Consider the following 22776-nt stretch of genomic DNA (forward strand, 5'->3'; position numbering starts at 1 on the left):
TAAGAGAACGTCTGGCCCTCGCCGGAAATTTCCATCTCATTAGACGTGTGCTGCTCTCGCGGTGCGCGCCTTCTGGGCACGGGAATGCCGCCGGCCTGTCGCAAGCTGGATCACAGATCGCGTGCTCAGCCAGGATGCTGCTGCCGAGCTAAGCAGCAGAAGCACAGCCGCCGTGCTGCTCTCATCCAAACAACAAAGGGGTCCTGCTCGCCTGTTATATATATATATATATATATATATATATATATATATATATATATATATATATATATATATATATATGCAAAAAAATGTAAACGCGTAAAATATGCAATATTCTGGCGTTCAGCAGGGGGCGAGCATATGATGGGGGAAGCAGAGCGAGGAGGGAGAAAAAACAAATCAGACTGGCGGTAACAGACGAAGGCGATACGCATGCGTCGACGATATAGCACGGCGTGACACTGGCCGGAATACGGGGGGCCATCGGGAAGCGACGTTATTTACGGCGCTTCCGAAGCTGCCGAGTTGCGAGAACCGATAAATGCTGGCGATCGCAACTTTCGACACCGCGTCTATCGCGCCGGAACGAGCCGCAGTGCAACGGCGGTGCCCGAGAAACGCCGCCGTTGCTCGGGGGCCCGCTCCCGACGGGAAGCATGGAAGCCGCGAATGTGTGCCAAGGTCGCGCTTCGCTCTCACTGCATTCGAAACAAAGGCGGCAGTTTGTGGACCGCCGCCGATTCGCGGTCGGCGCTTTCACCTTCGGCACGTGCCCCGCTTTCTGACACACCGCGGGAGAGGCACGCATTGGGCCGATAGCCGCACTTTCTGAAAGTATTGCGCATTAAACGCGCATGTGCTCGCGCTGCCCCAGCGCGCGACCGGTGGTCTCGCGGTGCCGGAGCGCGGGCGACAGTGCGCTGACAGTTTTCCAGACACACGGAAACGCGGTCGCAAGGGCCAGGTACGCACCGTGCACGACATTCAAGGGTACGGAAATACGTACCGGATGAGACGACGGGCAGAGCAGCCGCAGAGTTGCCGTTCGATGAGCTGTTGCTGTTATCGCTGCTCATTGCCGAGGCTGAACAAGTGTCGGCCAATCCATCCACCAACATTGCCCGGCGAACCAATTGCACAACAAAATCCCGGTTACTGCACCGACAATCCGACGAGCGGCACTTTTCCTCTTCGTTTGGAGATCAAGGGCAAGGCCTAGCTCCCCAAAGCAACACACACACGCAACATCACTTTCAGTCGCACTGGGTTAGCGCAGGCGGTAGCTTGCTGCAATGGAATTGGGTCACAGTTGGCAGTATTGCCAGCCCATTCCTAGTTGTGATACAATCAAAATTGCAAGCAGAATAGAACTGTGTATATATTTGAAAACTCACCTTTCCAGGTTAAAATTTTTCGCAAGTTTTAAAGCTGAACGATGGAAAAAAGCGAAAGCCGTTGCACCAAGCTACCTTGCATAGTCACGTGGTTCCGGTTTGCGCGGCGCGGATGAAAGCGTGAAGGCTACCTCCTCCTCCCAACCGGTTCGGCTGTGCAGAACCGATATCAACTGCTATTGCGAGCCAAGTTCAAATTTCCGTAGAAGCCATGTATGTGTTACTAAAAGGTTGTCATTTTCTTAAGCGGTAGGACTGTCAAGCCGAGTAATATATGCACCGATGCTTTTCTCCTCACGCAGCTGATCATGCTTGCGGAGTCGCAAGCGCTGCAAGTTTGCGCGAATTGTACAAAAAAGGGCTGTCAAGCAGCGTACCAAGTTAAAATAAATTCATTGCAGTGTGTCATACCAACTTCCGTTTAAATAAATCTCTGTAGTTGCAGCAACCGCAGTTGCTGTGAGGTCATATGCATTGATTTATGTCCGCGCCATGCAATTTCTTTTGGTAATAAGAATTGTCGTTTATTCGCTCGCAGCTGTGTTTTTGCAGACTGAAAGCAAGAATGAAAGGAAAACTAGCGAATCTTTTCTCGTCCCTGACAGTTGAATACACTAATCGATTGACTGAATTACACATAACAACGGCCCACCAACTTTCACCCAACCCACATGTTCGCGAAAAGAAGTGGCTGGCGCCATCTTACGAGATAAAATTACACTGCGCAAATCTCAGTGTTGCTTGCTGTCAAATAAGTCTAAATGTTAATCAAGTGTATTAGGGGATCAGCAAGTTAAATAAATATTTCACAATTTTATCTATAATAAAATAAATTTTGCAGGCGTATTACAAAAATATTATCTTCAAGGTTGCTAATGTTTTTGTGCTTGTGACGTTGTATTGCCCGCATCAACTTCGTCTGGCAACAAAATTTCAATAATGAATTTCGGCTTCGATCAGCGCAGTGAGTTACATCGCGGACAATGCATTCCTGATAAGTTGTTACGTCTTGTAGTCTGAACCCACCGACTGCGACGAAAAAACAGGCCGTTTTATGCGTGCACACCGTTTGGTGGTGTCCGGGAAGTACCGTTTTAACCGTCGCGGCGTTTCCTTTGTCTCGGGCGACAAGGGTGTTGAAGCTGTTAGGGCGGGAGCAGCAATTAGCGATTAGAATCGATTTCTTAAACTATTTATAATTCAAATCACTCGCTAAGAGCGCCAGTACCTCTGCGCAGTGTGTTGTTTGTGCCGATCGAGTAGATTTACTTCCTAATAGCCCAACTCGACCTCGCGGTCAACGGTGCCACTGTGACGTTTATGACGCGATTCCGCCTGCCCTCATTTGGCGGGAGTCGCTTCCTGCCTGTTTGTTGAGAATCAGATTTCTGAGTGCTTCTCATGTAACTCTGATCTTTGTGCCCAGGAATTCGCCTGCAACCGAGGCCGAAGCGGGCGCCACGGGGCCCACGAGCCAGTGCACGAAGAACCCTCGCCCCCCGTTGCCCCCTGCAAGCCGCGCTCCCGCCGAAGCTTTCATGGGACGCGTTCGCATGCTGCGCCTGTTCTACGCTGTGCTTTTATGAACGCACGCGATGAGTTTGGAACACGTCATGCTGCGCCCAGTTGTAGCCCGACCAATGCGGGTGTTGTGTCACACGCATGTATGATTTAGCGTTTGATTAGCCTCGTAGCGCATCGTATGCCCACCCCGTTGTCGCGTTTTTTTCCCTGCAAAAAAAAAGAGGCTGGAATCGCAATCGATGTCCTTATTTCCTCTGTGCGTTGGCTGTAGCAGTAACTTTTTATGCGGCTGGCGCATGCAATCAACAAGGTGTGTTACTCCGGCTGTCGTTTGTCTTCAAGGTGATAAACATTCAGCACATTGTTACTGTTCAGCCAAGCTTGTTTCTGGTACCCATTAAAATACTGTTCAGCCGATAAAACTCTTATCCGTTGAAGTCCGTTAGAGTGGCATGTGGCTATATAAGACGTGCCATGTTGTAAAGTTGCTGATGAAAGAGGTATTGTTTAACTTTGCTGGGCGCTTAATTGCTCTTCTCGAACAGCTTGAACTGGTGGACTGAGTTTGTAAGCCAAAGCTTTGATAGCTGAGGCTAGTCTATACCAAGAAAGCAGTATTGCTCCAAGTTGCTCGTGGCTTACCTGAGGCATGTTTCCTAGCCTAAGAAAGGCGCAAACAGAGAATGCAGACAAGACAGACACGTCTGTCCTGTCTGCATTCTTTTATGGTGTTCACGTCTTTTTTTGCACTAGGAAACATGCCTGAGTTGTCCCAGTACCAACTTCCCGCACTGTTGTTGGCCTTGCTAAATGTCAAGCAGTTATATTTCGGGGAGTTACCTTTGTGCATTGTCATCCAGGAAAGCTTCTTATTTTACACTTATTTGTGGGCCTTGACCCCTTGGGTGCTCTTTATAACACTGTGTCATAGTGGTATGAATGGCGCTAGACAAGACTTGACAGGCCCAGGTAAAGGGCCAGTGCTGCCCAGTTATGTCAAGTGCACGCGGTCTGTGCCTTCCTTAACACTGCAACACCTTTCCAACTTGCCCCTTCTTCACTATGTGCTAGCGTGTATGTCTTCAAGTGCTGCTTGCATTCCCATTGCTTATGTCTTGATGTCTGTGCAGTGGAGTGTAGTTGTTTCAATGTCAACATATTTTTTTTTATACATGTCCATGGGTTTCTAAACAGAGGTGTAGACAAAATTTCGAGAAGAAACAAGCGGGCATATGGCTAAATATTTCTAGTTGCAATTTGTGAAAATTCTTGGGAGTGTATACCCTATTAAGCTGGTAAGCTGTCAACCGACCAAACGATGCCTCTGAAGGAGTAAATGCCTTCTCGTTGCTAGATTCAGTTGTTTAAACCACTGGCTGTGCTGACACGTGTTAATATTTTATACCTTCCTTCCATACTTGTGTTGTACTTTTTTGTTTGTCACTTTCACCATATCTGTCTTAACTGTGCTGCTGTCAATACGTGCAGAATCTATAAAAATTTTAAAACTTTCCATGTTGTCATAGTGAAGATGTCTGTCTTGTGGTGACCTTTGCATTTTATTTGCAGTAGTATTTTCTGTATGTGTGTAGGCTTGAAAATGTTCCTGCATGATGCTGACTGTGTCGGGAAAGCCTTGTAGTTACGCAGTCTACTAAAATGCAGTCGTGCCACAACAATTGGGTTGCAACTACAGCACACCTGAAGATGTTAAAACAGAGGAAAGCTCTGCAGCTTTCTCAGAAACTTTGCTGTGGAAAAAATTTGACCTCGTCCAGGATTTTCTTGTGGCCCGGCTTTCCTCTGTAGCTTTACGGCTGCATTTCAGGCGGATGCCTTAGGTGTTGCAGTGATGCATTTGTAGGGCTCATGGAGTATGCATTCTGATATTATGAAAGTGCAGGACAGTGAGTAGAACTGTGACTTTGGCCGCGCGAGTGATATTCAATGCTCTTAGAGCCTATGCTCCAGCGCCATTTTTCACCGATGTATGTATCTCGGGCAAAGAGTGTGAGGCGTCTGCATGTGGCGGACGTTATTTTGCTGAAGTTTTCAGTTTAAGTCAGCCCGTGCTTGCTAACTGGCAGATTATTGTACTTAGTGGCTCTGTATAGCCATGCATTGTGAACATGGCTGTATTCTGTCAGTCTCCCCTGCTTGCAATTTACAGTTACCTTGCGAGTGCGTTATTTTACTCTGTCGCTCGCACCTATTTCTCATTTTGCTATTGAATATTGGCACATAAGACGAGACGGAACCCGTGGTGAACAGTTTAGCCTGTCAGCATAACGACTGAGCAGCCGGTGCCAACATGCGTAATCAGTGCATGTGGTTACAGCTTAAGTCAGAAGCCGGGTACCGAGTCACTCGAATCACTCTGAGGGTCTGTTTGATTCACCTGCAGGGGGTGCAGCTTGCGGTACCTGAACCACGCCGTTCGATCCGCCAGGGGTGCAGATGAGTTCAGGATGAGTTCACGGCTTTGCATGCTCTGCTTGCAGAGGAAGTGCAGGAGCAGTATAAAAAAAGGGCAGGTCTGGTTCTCCTGTTCATGCGGGATGGCGAAACTGGCACTGAACTGGTGCGCGAAGTACCAAGAGGTGCAGGCTGAATCAAACAGACTCATTGCCATGAGCTCCGTAGAAAAACAAGTAGGCACAGGCATTCAGCAGCCACCCATTTTTCCCCGACGCTCAGATAACAGAAGAGGAAATAAATAAATGAGCAGGCAGTTGCTAGGTCCTGTGTTCTCTAAGAACTTGCCGCTTTCTCTGCTCCAAGGTGTCCTTGGGCACTAGGAACTTTTCCCACAGGCTGTGGGAGGGCGGGTGCTGACGCGGCCCCCTGTGCCCTCCTTGCAGGGTTGCCCTCACTGCCGCCGTCCGTGACGCTGGGCCTGCTGCGTGTGCGGGAGAAGTCAACCTTCTCTGAGTCTCAGCGCACCACCTTGGAGCAGGCGTACCAGTGCAAGCCGTACGTGGACTACCAGCGCCGCATAGAGCTGGCCATGAACATCGGCCTCTCCGAGGAGCAAGTAAGGATTTGGTTCCAAAACCGGCGCGCCAAGGACCGCCAGGTGGCCAAGCGGCGCACTGAGCCCACCGACCGGCTCTACTCTCCCAAGGCGGCCTCCGGATCGGGCACCCCCTGGTGGACTAACTCCTCCCCCAAGTAAACGGCTTTATCCGAATGAACTGGGCCCCTCTCGAGGCGTTGCTTTTTGTGTGTCCATCGTCACGTGTTCAGGAGAAAAACAGGCGGCATTGATGCCGTACCCTCTCTCCTGCTGTCTTTGTCTTTCCCTTGCAATGTTTAGCTGTGCTTGTTTCATGATTTGAACCTGGTGGCTACCTGTCTCTGTGCTTGACTAGTTGAGTACATTTTGTTCCGGCACGAACTAATTTATTAATTTCTGGCATTGGTGATGTGCAGTGCTCTTCAGGTGCCTCGCGTGGTATTCATCCCGTGCTAAAGCCATACGCTTTGCATGCAAAGTGTCTAGCTTTAGCTTTCTTTGTGGAGGTGGGGGTCGCAAATCTGGCCTGCTGGCCTTTTTTTTTTTTTTTTCTTTTTTTTTCAACCACCCAGTGTGGGCAATAGACAGTCACAAAGGAATAAGAACTGAGGATTGCTAGTGGCCTACCCAGACAGCACCACAAGTGCTAGTAGCTATTGTTTCTTTAGAGGCTTTCACCTGAATTTGTGTTCTGTTTTGGTTGGTTAATGTTTTCTGGATTGTAATTACGTCTTTTGTGTTTGTGAGTTTTCTGTGAAGCCTAGCCAACTCTGCACGCAAGTTCCCTGAAGACTGGCACGTGTGCTTCAAGATTTGTTTTTCCAATTAGTCTTGTTCTTTGAGGTAGGGTGCTGTACAGGGCATGAAAACAGAAAATGAAATGAGCCCTGTTTGTGCATGATCAGAATTGTGTCTTCCATTTTCATCTGTGCACCGGAATTGGAGTAAGGTAACCCGGTTTGCGCTTGTTCAGCTCGTTTTCTCCTGTGCATTAGACTCTGCTGAGGCGCCGTGAAATAATCGTATGTTGAGACATTTGGGATCCAAATGGCAATATCATGTTGTACAGTAGAAAAACGGATTGAGTGGGCAGTTGAGCCGTACAAATTATTTGAAACTGGAACAGAAACTTGGGGAACAAAAAAAAAAAGCTAAGCAGCAATGCATGCAGTGTCTGGCAAAGCATGCCTGCTAATTCCTTCCACAGTTAAATGCATTTTTTTGAGGCTAATACTTGTGTACATAGGGTTCTTGATTTATATTATTGCCGATGTTTTTTTGTTTGTACCCATTTATGGGTGGTTGGTGCATACCCCAAGGGAGCGGTAAACTTGTTCGCTGGAGTGAGCTTGTTTTTTGTCCCTGTAAATATTTGAGTTGCAGGACAATTGGCACCCCAGCCTCTATATCAATGATGATGGTCTAATGACAACTGATGTGTTAAGAAAGCACTGTTACCAAATTTTTATTTGTTGGGGTGGGGGGTTCCCTCCCACGAGTCTCTGGTAGCCCATAAACAATAGCACAGAAATTAAAATTGGCCAGCGTGTTGCCGGTTATAAATTACAGCGCCATTCTTGTCATCGGTTTCAGTTTCGATGGTTGAGATGCCGAGAGTGAGTGTGGGGAGCTCTAGGGGCTAGTGCACGTCACTTTTTTCTGTCCAAGCAAGACTGCCGGCTTCAAAAGCATCCCCCCCCCCCCCCCCCTCCCCTCCCTAGCCTAATTCAAAATTAGTACCGCCACATTCACCAGGTGTGAAACTGCCCAGAGCTGGGGCCAGGTGGTCGAAAGGGGATAAAAGATTTCATATGCCCCACCAAAATGTTTACTTTGTGTGGTTATTTTTGCTTGCCAGTTTTGGTCTCGTCTAATATTCAGGTCGATGAGAGGGAAGGGGCCGACCACATCGAGTTTAACCAGCCGGAAGATTCTCTGTCACACCCCTCCATCAGTCAGTTTGGCATCACAGAGTGGCTGAGCCGCTGTTTCCTGTCCTCTCGGAACTGTGGCAATAGTATCAGCTTAAAATTGGTTCCAGGGAACGTTTGATGCCCATACTTGCAGGAAGGTGTCTTGGCATCTAACCATAACTAACCATAACAGTTTTCTGGAAATTCAAGTAGTACTCCTCTAGTAGAAAGGTAACCAAGCAAGTCTGTAGCTGCATTCAGTTGCATTTTTTATTGCTTTTGCTTGCTTTACCCACGTGCGTTCATTGCCACTGTTCTCTATCCCAACCTTTTCAATTTCATGAATTATTTGGTAGCCTCCCGGTTTCCAGTCTGCTGTCCTAAATGGTCTCAAACCTCCTGAAAATGGATGCAACTTATTTGCAGCAATAGTTTTGCCCAAATTTCTGTGCAAATAAATAGATGGATTGAATAGTTCTGCTTTTCTACTTAGTGTCATTAGGGTGGCGTCCCTGGCGTTGTCTGTACGAGTAAATATGGAGTTGATGCACTTCTAAAATGAGCACTGCGAGTCTCAACACGGTAATTTTCCTGTTGTTTACTTCTGCTGTGGGAAGCCTATGTCGTACTCAAATGAGCCCCATAACAACATCTCCCCCAACCCATTTTGATGCCAGTGATGGTCTCGCAGGTACATTTGTTAGGCTGCTCATGCGAAAACTCAGGTCTTTCTTCGTTTTTGCGTGTATGATTGTGTCAGGTGCATATTTATACCCGTGCCACACGTACATGAAAAATGACATTAAGTGCTTAATGCCTTAACTTTTAATGCCATTAATTCGCTGCTACACGCAAAAATCTAATGCCATTCGCTCTAATGTCATTTCGGTTTAAGGAGTTCCGCACAACTCGTTTACCTTCACAAACACCTTAAATCTGCCTACCCTCGAACGCGATGAGCACCAAATGAAACCAACGAAACTCTCAGCACCAGAGTGTTGACACGGAAACGTAGCTTATCTTCGAAATAAGGCGGTTTTTTGTGCATCCTTAGTGCCGAAGTTTTGAAGAAGACGAAGTTCACTAGAACAGCGGCAAAAAACAAAACATCGTGTCACTCATCATGCTAATTTTTTCGGATTTGGCTACCACTGGCAGGCGATGGCAGCTGAAGCCACTTTTAGAAATGGCTCACACCATTTTTAAGAAAACACTGTTTCTCATAACGTTTTTTTTTTCACAAAAAAACATTTGTAACCCTTGTAAGATGTTTTTCTCTACGTTAAAGACTTCTAAAATATGAGTGAATTTCTCTTTTTGGGCATGATCACCATCATGCCTAACACATTTAATGCCCTTGCGGTTTCGCGTGTAGCACGGCCCGACCAGTTAATGTCATTTGGCATCTTAAGGCCTTCAGCACTTAATGCCATTTTTTGTGTTCGTGTAGCACGGGTATTATTGGTGTTAGCAAACATGGGGGTTTACAAATTTCATTTGACTGGCTGGTTTTAATATCTTAGATCAGATCATTGGGAGATTTTGCTCATCCGTAGTAATCTCGTCATTTGGACTGAAGGGCCATTTCTAAATCTTCCCACTGACGTGTATGATGCTACAACATCAGGTCCAGAATCAGAGGCATTTCTCAGAGTCCATGCTGCTGTTTTCACTTGGTTTCCAGTGCTCATCGCTTTAATTTTAGCATTAATGCAATGGCATGCTATTTCCAGCTCATATGCACCAGTCAAGTTCCTCAATTCTTCCTGTTCGTAAGCCTGAATTGGCATCACGTCCTCGTTATTCCCATGGGTTTGGAGATGGCAAAATGTGTTCTTTATTAACTTTTGCTTTTGTTTAGCTACAGTGGCATTTTGTTATAACTTTCACGCAGCTTCAACATCAGGTAGCACAAAAAAAGTGTTTGCTGCTACCTGTGATGCCTACCTAGCGAGACATTTGAGGCATTGACCTAGACGAACAGTCTATGCCACTGAACACGAGGATGCGGGTTCGATTCCTGGCTGTGGCGGCCGCTTTTCTGATGGAGGCGAAAAGCAAAAATGCCTGTGCGTTTGAGATTTCGGCGCACGTAAAACATCCCCAGGTAGTCAGAATTAATATGGAGCCTTCCACTACGGCATGCCTCATCACCTGCGTTGCGTCAGCGCGTCACACCCTACAATCAATCAAACAGTCTATGCCAAAGTTTTCCTTGAATTCTGTAAAGTGCAGCGTTTAAGGCTGATGAATTGGCTGACAGCCGAGAAGTTTCAAGCTGTTCTGATTGACGTTTGAAGCTCTTATTGTTGCTTTTGAGTGGGGGTTGTCACTTATGGCTATTGCTCGCTGCGTCCGAGTTTTCGAAGGCATGGTTTTCTGCTCATTGCAGCTGTTGCTGGTGAATCGTCAAACCTGCACACACTCCCACACTGCCAAGTTTTCTAAGAAAACTGAACATTTCAGTCTCCTGTTCCTTGATGTGTTCTAAATTGTCAAGCTGTGGCACCTTTCTGTTTTCCCTTTTCTGTTGGTGTTAAAGAAAAATTGTCATTCACCCGAATGCATCCGTACAATTTCATGGCATAGCTTTTTAGTTAAAATTTGCAGCTTAAACAAAAATAATCGACCCATTCCCAGGTTCAGGCGAAGAACCACTGCATATCTAGAGCAGTTGCTGTACCAACTGAGCTAACTAGGCGGCTAGCCATTGGTAGTGCAGCTGCATTAATCACATACTGGGATGCTGGCAATTGGTAGACCAAAAGCAAATGGATTGACTCAACTGTTAAACAAGAACAAATAATTGGACAAGTGTTTGCTTGGACACTGAAGTGAATTTGTCAAGCACCTGTTTTTGGTTGCACTGCAAAGACTGGCTCAAATAAACACTTTTCATCATTTATTCGGGCGATAAGGCAGTATTTATTTTATAAAGCCTGAAAGAACAAAAATTACTATGCGCAGTTTGCGGCGGCCGCATCAACAGCAGTGACGTCAGTACAAGGTGCTACGTTACTGGACGATGTCCAAGATTAAAATTCAAACCAGTTTTGGTTTCAGTTCTGTGAAACAACATGCTTTAGTATCCGACGTTATCGTTGAATGAGCATTCTCAATATCTCGGTAATCGGCATACCGCACTTCTGCCATGTTGTCGGCTGTAAAATTTGCCAGATAAGCCGACCAGCATGGCTTGGAATTCTAACAATCACTAGCCAAGGTGTACGCAGTGGATGAACGCCCTCTGATGGAGGCGAAAAGCGAAAACGCCTGTCTGATCGAGATTTCGGCGCTCGTTAAAGGTGCCAGGTGGTCAAAATTAATACGGAGCCCTCCACTACAGCGTGCCTCATCACCTGTGTAGCGTTGGCATGTTAAACCCCCACAATCAATCAATCAGAGGAGTGCCCTCCTCATCACCGGAGGAGCTCGAATGCGATGCGCTTTTCCCCCATCTATGGAGCTTGCCTGGCTCGTGCCTGTATTGTAAGAGGCGTGTTTGCACCATGCCAAGGGTCGGCTTATTCGGGACTGTGCCAGCAACTTGGTGATTATGGCAACAACACGCCAATGAGAACTCGCCAGCGTGACAGTGTCAGTCGGCAGGCTTTCTGCACATTACAGCACAAAAATGGTGAATTCAATATAGAAAAGATTGCTCAAAAGCAAATAAATCAACTTCAAAAAAAGAAAAAAACATGCACTATTGGGATTAGAACTTGCAACACAATATGCCTAGTGCCCCAGACCACTCGGCCATTAGCGAGCGATGCCAGGAGTGGAAATAATGTAGAGCCAGTTTACATTTTTATTTGTTTTAGCATTTCAAGCAGCTTAGATTACTATTTCTTGTATAGTGCTTGTGCAGTAAGCGTCCCCCGAATTCCCACAATATCTCGTGTCTAGCAGGACGGAAAAGCGTTCGCAAGTATGTGGTCAAGCTGCTGACCACTGTGCTAGTTCACCCAGTGCAGAGGGGCTTCCTGCACCCTGGTTTTACTCTGTACAATAAAAGTTTCGGTTGATTTTAATTCCTTAGTACCTATGTTAGCTTCACTGACTCTTCTCCTGTTTTCAATTGGCCTTAGATTTTTCTACTAGCGTACCAGTCAGCAAAGCGTCGCATCTGCGCTTGTGTGCAGCGACTTGGATTGAGCTTGATACAGTCTACAAACTAACTAACTAAAGGCACGTTCTTCCAGGCACAAACATGTCGTGCCTTAGTTTCAAGTGAGCTAACGAATTGCGAGGACCACCAGCGGCCGGCCGACTAAACGCCTGGCCAACTGATTGTGTCGGAGCGTCAGTGAGCCGTGCAGTAGTACAGTCAAGCCAAGCCATCTTGTTTTGATGTCATACGAAATGCCATAGGAAATCGACAAGGAGGATGCAAAGGGGAGTACAGCATTTTCGAATTGTGTTTTCTACTGAATAAAGTCGCGTAAAGCAGCGAGAGCGGACAAAACATGGCCTAGAGACTCCAGGCTACAATTTGCGCTAGTGATCTTGCAATATTTTTGAATCACTTGTTTCCCTTTAAATGCCTGATGAAGGCCTGCTTAGAGAAATTCCTGCTAGGGGAGAATTCCCGTCTGCCTAATTAAATTGATATAGAATTAAGGGCAGTACAGTTTTGTCAGAAAATGTTGCAGTGAAGGAAATTAAATTTTGTCTGAGATTTGAAACTGGAAATGTTGGCTGCTCCTGTTTCTTTCAAAGTAGTTGAGGGGCTTTCAGGCTGTTTTAACCGATGAGAGTTAGTTGAATAATCTAGGGAAGTGCCCAAGGGAGAGGTTTAGTGAAGGAAGAGAAAAATTCTCGGTTGCATTCTCTCCTTTTAGTCTTGTGGCTGCATTTAGGTACTTACATTTTTTTTTTCTTTGCAGAAACTTGCTTCATCTTAGGGACTTCCCTTAATTATTTGGTTTCCCTGTCATAACTTGCTTCGTTCAATTTGATGTGGCTTAGTTTTTGTTGAGGGAGTAAAAAAGAATGCATGATTTCACAAGTGTCCTATAGGTAACGCTATCAAGGCTGACTATTTATCTCCTGATTTGGCTCTATCTCCTGCTGCGATATCTTTTGTGGCTTTTTTTTTTTACCCGTTTCGTTTGCACTTTAGGAGGAAGGCATGGCCATGGGGTTGCTTTCTCCCACACCATGCTTTTTGTTTAACTATAGAACATGCAGCTATCAAACGCTGTTGATCAATTGTCAATTGTTGATCAATTATCATTTGTTCCTCGTCTGTAGCCTGTATATAGACCGAGACATTTTGGGCTGTTTTATTGTGTAATGTTTTAAGTGAGCGTTTTTATACCTTTTACTTTGCCTTTGCCTAATTTCTATGCGGATATTTACCATTTGACAGCAACTTCTTCAGCATTTCCAGTACACTAATTTCATCGTTGTCGCATCCATCCGCACAGGGAACGCACAATGAATTCAGCTACACATAATTCTACTCATGATTTTAGCATTTAAAACTGCAGAAAGGGTACATGCGCCCAAGTGTTCTTGTTGTGTCCTTGTCTCGTCGTAAACTGCTGAGATTCTTTTTTTTTTTTTTAAGTTGCACAGTGACAGTATAAATGAATATTCTGGTCACCCTTCTAAATAGTCGGAGCAAGAGCCAGGGGAATGAGGTCATATTTTCAGTGCACAGGCATACTCACGCATTCGCACCGAGCATGTGTCGAGGAGCTTCCAGCCAGGCCGGGCAATAGGCCGGGCGTGTAGACAGGCACTTTCAGCAGGGCCGGCTGGGCCTGTGTTGTGTAAGACAGACAGTAGACGTGCCAGGCCAGCCTCAAAATGTAAGCCCGTGCAGTGCTCTGTCTAGTTGGGCTACCTGGTGTCCCTCCGATGGCTTTTGAATTTCGTGACTGGCGTCATGCTTTGACAGAAAAAAGTCAATGTAGACCCTATGTCTTCACCAGGCCCTTTCCGAAGGCCCAAATGGTGTACATGAGTGGTGTTGTGCTTCATTATCGCCAACTCGCTAGGCAGTCTGACTTTATAATTTCTCGGCTATCAGGTAGCTGTAGCAGTAAAAAAAATAAAAAACAGTGCGGAACTTTCTATATTTCTATTGTGTTCTACAGCAACATGAGCATATACAGTTTGCATATCCTTTGAAGCATGCACAGTAACACAAGGGCTACTTTGTTCGAGCTCTAAACTTTTGGCTTCGGGTTAATTCTGTATATTCTGATGTTGGGCCGTTTTTGACAACTTCTTGCACCAATGAGATGACGTTTAAGCGCAGCTGTCTTGCACCATTTTAACAGGATGGTTGCATTGAGCTGAGTCTTGAAACTGCTGACATGTTTTGGGTCATCCATAGCTCAGGTTATGTTTAGTGCAAGCTTTTGTGGCACGCTGAGCTGGTTGGTTGGCCTCATTGACGGATTGTAGGCAGGTGTCTCTGAATGGTTTGTTTTAGTGCCACCTGTCATGTTAGACGTGCTTCTGCATGCTATTCTTTCTTCAGTGCTATTGACGTTGAGTGTTGTACCGGTTACGCAGAACGTATTCCTTACTTGGATGTTCCAAGGGTCCCCTTATGCATACCCACGCCAAATATGTAGATTGCCAATGTTCAAGCTTTTTATTACTGCACTGTTTTTCAGAAGTTTATTTTGGGCGTCTTTAGCCATCCCACACTTCTCTGGGAAATATTTTGCACGTGTGTGAGTTCTTAACCGAAGTACCGAAAGTGTAAGACTGGCTTTTTTTTTTTTTTTTTTACGTATTTATTAGATCAATCGTAGCTTTATAATCTTATACGTATTACCCTGTTACTTCTGAAATGGCCGTTCTTAGTCGCTCTTACGTTTAAAAGTTAAGGATTGTGTGAAGTTTTTAAAATGTTTGACTAAACTGCAACGCAAGCAGTATTTTTTATTTGCTTAGTGCGTAGTTTGGTACGACGGCTCCAGTAACTTCACTAACACAGTGTATTGTGTAGAGATGTATAAAAAAAAGTTTTTGTTGTCGCGCATTTGTGTCAGTTAATTATTTACGCTGTTAGTACAACTTCAAGATAAATTTTCAGCCAACTTATGTTCCACTCTTGGGATTTAAGATTTGGACGACCCGCTTTCTAGGATGCGCTTGTCATGAGACAGTACGAAGCAGTTTTGTAACACTTTCCTGCAGGCTGCTTGCCTCTGCATGTAGCAAGCACATGGCGGAGGATGTTACCAAACCACTTTGTGCATTTGGGCCTAGGTCTGTAATGTGGGCCCATGTCAGGCCATTATGCGGTTGCATTTTGTGCGAGGAAATGAGCTAATGGGTATAGTTGCGCATTGTTTGGTTAATTTGATGTTAATTTGACTTGAGGCTGCTTCAGTTCTGCCAGAAAGAGCGGCATTCCGTGTTCTGAATGCTGTTGTATTCAAAGCTCGGAGCTCTATGCAGTTGTGCAACTTGCTACAGTTAAGGGCAGGCAGTGTGAGTTCATAAAGTATTTATGGTTCAGGGAAGTCCTCCACAGTGTGTGAAACTGTGGCCTGGGCTGTTCCTTTCTTTTTGTTTGTATGTATCCAAGTAATCACATTTACAGTTACACCATCTATTGCACAGTTTTGTGCTTTCTTAGCATTCACCTAACAAAGATTTTTTTGGAGTAGTTAACTCTGCTGCTGTCAGATCTGCCTGTAATCACAAATACTGGGTTATTTCACTGCTTTACTTGCTTTTGAGTTTGTTTGTTGTGCAGGTTCCAAGTAACTGGCATACTTTTATCTGGCTCTTTTTTTATTTAATATGCCCACAATTCATTGCTTTTAAAGCTGTAGTACTGTCAAAACTTGCAAATCTCCACCTGAATAAAATGCAATACCTAGAAAGCTGTGTCATTGTTTTTTTCTAACAGAAGATAATGCAACAATACAGAATTTACACAGCTGTGCAGTGCTTAGACAGTTGTCAGAAGACAAGCAGTTCAAAAGAAATGTGAGCACCCATTTAGCACATGATTTTAAATTATAAAGGCAGCATTCATGCTAGGACAAGTGAAAAAGCACAAATTTCCTGCCCTGGCTTTTGTTAATTTAAAAGTTCGACTCTACTGTTCATCTTCAGTTAACTAAATTAACAGTGCTTAAGCATTGCCCTTGCACTCTGCCCCCCCCCCCTTTCCCCCTGTTTTCTTTCTTTCCCCATTGTGGCTGCCTGGGCTTCCTAGCTGCTATCTGTGCCTCTGCACATTGCATTTTGAAGTCCTAGTTTTAGTGTTCTTGATCTGTTAGGGGCCGAATGTGTCTGATAAAGCACACGGGGTATTGAAATAATGTGTAGTCATAGTCTGCCAGGCACCCCACCCTAGTTCGTCTCTTTTTTCTTTGTTATAAATAATTTTTTGAATCTGCACAGTGCCTTTATATACTGTTTGCAGATACGTACGCTCAAAAGACATACCTTGCAGCATTCTACAAAGTCCGAAATTTTCATTTTAACAGTGAAACGTACATCTGCACTTGTAGAGCTGAAATCTTTGCTGTCAAGAATTGCTTGGCCTGGTTATATGAGTTGCTAGCTCATGAGCTGTATCTTGGGTATTATTTTTTTTAACAAACTGCACCGTACATTCAAAGAGCAATGTTAATTATTCGTGGCCACTGATCACATGTTCCTAAGAGCTGTCCAGTAAGCCTTGGTGTTGCATTGTAATGTCAGAAAGTAATGCTAAAATTTTCCTTTTCAGAGTAACAAACAACCGGATAGCAAAACCATGGTTGGCATGTATTTTGCTCTTTCAAATGCGAGCTGGGTTTACTTTCAGTGGTTATTGCAAGGACGCCGTGAGGACGTTTCATGCAACTTTTCTTTTTCTTGCTTTGTTAGCTGTTCTGGTTAATGGTTTCTTTGTTGTCCCTCTTTCGTGCCTTACAAAAAAGTTAGAAGTGGTGTATACTGCATGTGTGCCTAGTTGACCGAGAAATGAACAAGTGCAGGTTCAGCTGGTAATTTCTATGACGTGCAGTAAGCTCCAGTATCCGGAGTGTTGTGCATGCATTTTAACTTTTTTTTTGTAACGTCCAGCTTAAAAAGTATAAAAACGATTCATCTCGGTACCTGCATACTGTGCTTGTGCTGCTTTAGAAAAAGAACACTCAAGTGAGCATTGATCAGTGATTTTTAGCACCCTGAGGTTGTTCGTTCTGTTTTCATTCATTGCTTTTCCTGCATTCATTTTTTTCAGGTGGTTAAGTTCGACGGAACTAGTTCAGAATTTCGGGCACAACTGAGAAGAGCACGCTGTCCCGTGCATAAAATTTGCTGTCACATGCGAGGCAGCCAGGATATTTGTAATGCCCTGAAGGACCTGTGGTGGCCAGTGATGGGCCCATCGTAGCTTGTGCAAGCAAGCTGCTGGTGAAAGCGTGACAGTCCTGCCGCAAGATGTGAAAGCTTTGTTGTTGGCTTGCACCATGGCTGCTCATTGTGTCTTGGCCAAGATCAGTGATTGAGGAAACTTTTGGGATGTCACAAATGGCTAAACACTTTTTTTTTTTTCACTCATAAATTGGAGTAGAGGCTTCAGTGGGTGCTTTTGCAAATGGTTTTGTGCTGTGCTTGGGAATTGGCGGCATGCTGTGCATCTATTTAATGTCATGCTATTGCTAACTGTATTTGCGGACTTCAGCCAATTGGACGAGATGTGAAGGGCATAACTGCATTGCACATGTACTGGAGTTGTGTATCTAAGTACTCAACATCCTAATATATTATAACAATTGTTGCGGCCTTTGTATGAAAGCATCTTCGTATAGCTATGTTATTTTACTCTCCACCTAATCTTACAAAACGTTCCAGTTCCCGTCTTTTCACTAGTGTAGCCATTTATGGCAAACGCATTTTAGCAATTAATACGTTTCTGCGCTGGTTTTCATGTGTGGCAGGTACGCTTGGCAGCAAGTTAATTGCAAATGGGGAATAGCTTCACACTACAATATTTTCCTGCTCATGAAAGTCGCATGTTGAAATGGCTCTGAAACAATTGTGGATTGTGTGGCCGTGTCGCATTATTATGAATAGGCTGTGCTCTCATTTAACACTTATAGAATCGAATTGAAAGTTTGTCCTACTGGGTTAATATTGTTATTGTTATTTCGATGCTTAAGGATTCATTGCTGCTAATTGTTATATAATCCTAGTCAGGTTTGATGTGGCTTATCTTACGGTTAATACACTGCACCCGCTTCCGTAAAGTTGTTGCTCTTGCCTCATAAACTTGTACGTTCCGGCAGCGCTTTCCAACATATCCGTCCTGCCAGATGTTGAAGCTTTATAGTTTGCCCACTGTTCCTACTGCTCGTGCTGTTCTTGTAATATGAGTCTGAGGTCGTTGAGTCATACGAAAACTCTAGTGATCCACACTCTGAAGCAGGGAGTAGTATATTCTAAACCATCTTTGCGCAAATTTGCTCCACTTCTCTTCAAGCCATTTTCAGGAATAGCTGTTTGAACCTTGTGTTGCAAGTGAACCAGAAAAGATTGCTTCTTTTGAATTTTCTTCCATAGCACTTGGTGATTAATTAAGTTTCCAAAGCAAAGCAAAATGCTGGCAAAGACTCAGTAATTCTGCTTTTGCAGAGTTTGGTTTACTTTTTACTGATACAAGCATGAAGTGGGTTAATGTTTATGTTGCGTGTCATGAATCTGGTGCCTTCCGGAGTAGACTTGTGTGTAACTGGTTATTAGGTGTGGTTATTAGCTGTCAGCACTAGATTTTTCTATATTTCTTACATGAGCACTGTGGGAAATTGTGAACAGGTTAAAAAAAGTATGGTATAAACCTGCACCCGGAAAAAAAAATACAAAGGTATATAACCTGTGTGTTCATATGTGCACTGATTCTACCTGTTGTCAGGCTTGGCAGTCAATGCAAGGGTGTATAGCTGCGGCAGGAAGTTGGCTTGAGTACGGAAGTTGCTTTAGTACTGGTACATCTTGGAAATGTCACAGAGGGCTGGATTATACAAGCGTGCAACAAAAAAAAAACTGGGCGAGGCTTGGTTAAGTGCTTCACCCTATCAGTTCCCCCCCTCCCTCCTCTCTCCCTCTCTCTCACAATTACCCAGGGCTCTTCGACATTTGCAAGATGTTCAAACACCAACTTGTAACCTTCCAAGGAAAAATGGATGTGGGAATCGCATACTATTTCTTTTTCTTTAAATTTCTTAAATGGCCGAAGGCTGCATTAATTCTCCCACGTGCACTTGTACATCCTTTAGGCGTGTAGACTTCAGGCGCTGAAAAGGTGTGAACAGCAATAAAAAGGCAAAGGTAAAGCACCAAACAAGAATAGTGTGACTTTGAGATGACATCGGTTCCGCTGCAATTTGTAAATTAAAGTTGATTAAAATTAGTTAAATTTTGAGCTAATTAGGAATTTTGTTGCAGTATTTGTTTCTGATTCCTTTACTAATGTGTGGTGACTAAGGGATGGAAAAAGCAGAGGGGTGTTCATGTAATGGCCATTCCCAAAAACATGCTTAGAACAAAACAGTGCATATTAATGCTCGATGGGCTATCTCCTGTATTTGTTTCTGTATTTTGCTAATTTGTTCAGCTTGTTTTGGGGAATTTAATCGTTGAGATGTTTGGGGCAAGCATTAGTGTCCTGCATATAAGTAGGTAGTGGTCAAAGGGAGGTCATTTCATGCACAGGCGACTTTCCATGATGGTGACGTGAAGAGAGACAAGGGTCAGAATTATGAGCCACTTGCATGATCCTCTAGCGCAGTGATTCTAAACTGTCTGAACAATTTTCTGTTGCACTGTAGGTGTATCTTGCACTTGTTTGGCTGTTGTGCAAAGCTGTGGGGTTGTGCAGGAAAAGCAGCGTAGTAGCACGCACTATGTGGTGAAGCCAGAATGGTGCACAGTCATGAGCAAAAGTTTACAGGCCACAAGAATGGCATTTTGAGGAAATTTCTCCTCCGCATGGCAGCCAGGTGGCTAATGTGTGAGGCTTTTCGGACTACATTAGTTACTGGAGTGCAACACTGCAGGGCAGTCTGAAATCAGCTGCCTTGTGGTCTATAAACTTCTGCCCATGAGGCTGCGTGCTTTGCAGCAAAACTAACTTCCTGCACTGGCACCAGAATGTGGGTGAGGGGAGGATTCACTTTTAAATGAGGGCTTCGCATACTACTGGAATGCGTTGCCCACCCACCTGAGAATCTATTTTGAACCGCTGTCCTAGTGATGCGAAAGGGTCGAGTTCAATTGTAGTTCAAAGTGAGTTGTGTCAGTTTCAGAACCAGTGTCGCATCATTTGATCATTTATCAGGCTACATATTTAGCAGTTAGGCATGAGAACTGTGTAGTACAGTCGATCCCGGATATGTCAAACCCAGATATATCAAATTACTGCATATATCGAACAGTCCAAACGTCCCCTTGGAAATCCTATGCAAAAGAAAAAAATTTTATAATCAAATTATCAATATATCGAACTATTTTGCGATCCCCTTGGAGTTCGATATATCCAGGATCAACTGTATAACTTGTTTAGGTACCTAGAGCCTAGAAACAAGAACAACGCTGATGCTCATATCAAGCCCTGGTGACAGAGCTTTAGGCACATCAAGCTTGCCTGCATTCAAAGCCACCCCAGTTTAAGCGCTCATCTCGTGACAGGCCTGTTTTACTTGTAAGCTGGGAACTGTGCTTGCGATTCAAAGTTATCACCTGAGTCGACCGTTTGCTGTCGGGCGCATTGCTGCAGTGCCCCGTGTTCTCTGTGCTGTGTGGCTAACTGTCTCTGGTCTCTTGCCCCTCCCCCTTCCCTGCCCACTCCGTCCCGCACCAAGTGCTCCTAGGGCGGACGCGCACCTTCGAGCGGTATTCCGCATATCAGAGGTCCCAGTTGGAGCAGGAGTACCAGCGCGGCCGCTTTATCTCCTACGATCGCAAGGCTGACCTCGCCCAGAGGCTCGGCCTCTCCAGGACCCAGGTTCAGTTCTGGTTCCAGAACCGCCGCAGCAAGGAGAAAAAGCTGCTTCAGAAGAACTTTCAGCTGTGACGCTAGCCGGGATGGTGGCGCACGGCCGGTGTGCGCGAGGTGCAGCCATTCTCTCCCCGGCACTAGTGTCGACATCATGTGGCTGTTGGGTGAAAGCCCCCCTCCCCCCCTCCCGATATTTGGCTCGTGAATGGCGTGTGCGCCTGGCTGTTTACTCGGCACTTTTTTGCTCCCCGGCCTGCTCCTTTGAGCGGCCCACTTTTTATGTCCGCAGTCCCTTGGCAAAGTGCGATGTGGCTACTAGCGGCAGGTGGCATTGCAAAGCGCTCTAGTGAGACTTGCCAGCTTTGCCTGCCTGTGAGCTGGCAAGGTGTGGAGGCAATCCATTATGGACTATTTAGTTGTCCTGTCGTCGTGGCGGTAATTGACTTTTGTCGCAGTTAGTATATTGCAGCCATCACTCACTTCTTGCTGCTGTACTAAGCCAGTGTGAGTGTACCTTCCGCAAGCGTGTGGACTTCGCCAACCTGTCTATGCAGAGGTATCGCATTACTTTTGAGTAGACCTAGCTGAGCAAGCAGCTCGTCACTAGCATTTTGCACGTAGCATTTTTTTTCTCGACTAACATGCTTATGCACAGTGAACACATGAAATGGTATTTCTTGTGTGCACATGTCGGATGACTCTTGCTTGACAGTGTCGTCTGTTGTTTGTTCCTTTTTTGCGGAGAAGTATCTGCAGTGCTCCTGGGGCGGCTTGATTGCCCTAGATTTTCATGCAAAGAAACCGCAACGCAAAGTTTGTAGCTTGCCTTGGTTCGCGCCCTGGGCTGTGCTTAGCTGCGTCTTCCATGCAGGCCTGGCGGTGTCGTGTAGTCCCTGTGCTGCCTGTGTAGCTTTTGTATAACTATCGTCGTGTCCCGCCGGAGTCCATGTAACTGTGCTAGCTCTACGTTTGTTCCACTGTTGTGTCCCTGTGTCTGTGTTGGACAAATTTTTTATGGTCCCATACTCTTCATGTTTTTTAAGCCGTTTAATAAACCAAAGAAACAGCACTTCTTGGGCTTTCCTTACCCCCCAGCCACAGAGCTCTCGCTGCTCAGTGGCACGGGGTGCATGGTGCAAAGTTCTGCTGTCCCCTTCTTGCCGCACACACCATAAGAAACTGCATGCTCCGAGCTGTCAGCGATACCCTTCGCCTCCCTCACTTTTCAGTCGTGTGATTCCACTATCAGCACGGAACACCCGTATGCGAAAGCATTGCTTCTCATTCAATGGGGCACCATCATGCTAAAAATGAAGCACTCGGGAACGCAGGCTAAATCTGCATGCCATCACCTCGCGGCTGCTATTTAAAGCTGTGCAGTGGCTGCTACAAGATTGTAGAACGTCCTGGCTTATTGTACGCCTCGAATAGTGCTTCCAGCTTCATCTTGAGAGGGGTGAAAATTAATTTGCTTGCAGGCTTGCAAATGCTTGTGCTTTTTGTAGCGAGAAACTAAAAGCATACAAGCACTGGCAAGCAGAGGTGAACATGCGCGAGCATTGCCTGCTTTTAAGAATAATGAATATGCACGGTGTCACTGCATTTTTTTTTTTTAATTTTCAGAAAACATTGTACACTTAAAAAGACGGTAGCATGAATTTCTTTTTGGTTGGAGGGAATTTCTCATGTGGAAAAGCTTTTGTGTATAGCAGTTGCAAAAAATGAAGTATTTAGGGTTGAAATCTCTGGAACATGTCACTGACGTTGCGTTTACGAGCTTTGTGTTGAGAAGTTTTACCAGCAGCCATTCGTTTTTAAAGTATTGGTATTGGCTGCTGCTAATTAAATGTGAATACAACAGTGTTAAGAGTTATGCGCATGCTGTAACCTAACATTGCTGATTTAACACTACCTGTGCTTGCACCCTGCTTGTTCTGGGGCCCTGCCTTGGCTTACTTGCTGTGCAGTGAACACACT

At 45.2% G+C, this 22776-nt stretch overlaps 2 protein-coding genes across 3 annotated transcripts in view; one reads left to right on the plus strand and one right to left on the minus strand.

The window, feature by feature from the left end:
- Positions 1–1366, minus strand: part of Ftz-f1 (ftz transcription factor 1) — a 353164-nt gene extending 351798 nt beyond the window's left edge. Inside the window, exon 1 of one of the 2 annotated variants that reach the window (XM_077675587.1) lies at positions 989–1366. In XM_077675587.1, the coding sequence (XP_077531713.1) occupies positions 989–1100 (112 nt within the window). In that variant the 5' untranslated portion in view covers positions 1101–1366. The remainder of the gene's footprint in view (positions 1–988) is intronic. The other variant, XM_077675592.1, reaches the window with a different exon arrangement.
- A 3425-nt stretch (positions 1367–4791) lies between these two features.
- Positions 4792–22776, plus strand: part of LOC144158592 (uncharacterized) — a 31869-nt gene continuing 13884 nt past the window's right edge. The window contains exons 1-2 of the mRNA XM_077689598.1: positions 4792–4807; positions 5657–6071. Of these exons, the coding sequence (XP_077545724.1) occupies positions 4792–4807; positions 5657–6071 (431 nt within the window). The remainder of the gene's footprint in view (positions 4808–5656; positions 6072–22776) is intronic.

This window comes from Haemaphysalis longicornis, unplaced genomic scaffold (genome assembly GCF_048455015.1).
Source record: "Haemaphysalis longicornis isolate Haplotype H1 unplaced genomic scaffold, Haemaphysalis longicornis Haplotype H1 scaffold_1, whole genome shotgun sequence".
NCBI classification, from domain to species: domain Eukaryota; kingdom Metazoa; phylum Arthropoda; class Arachnida; order Ixodida; family Ixodidae; genus Haemaphysalis; species Haemaphysalis longicornis.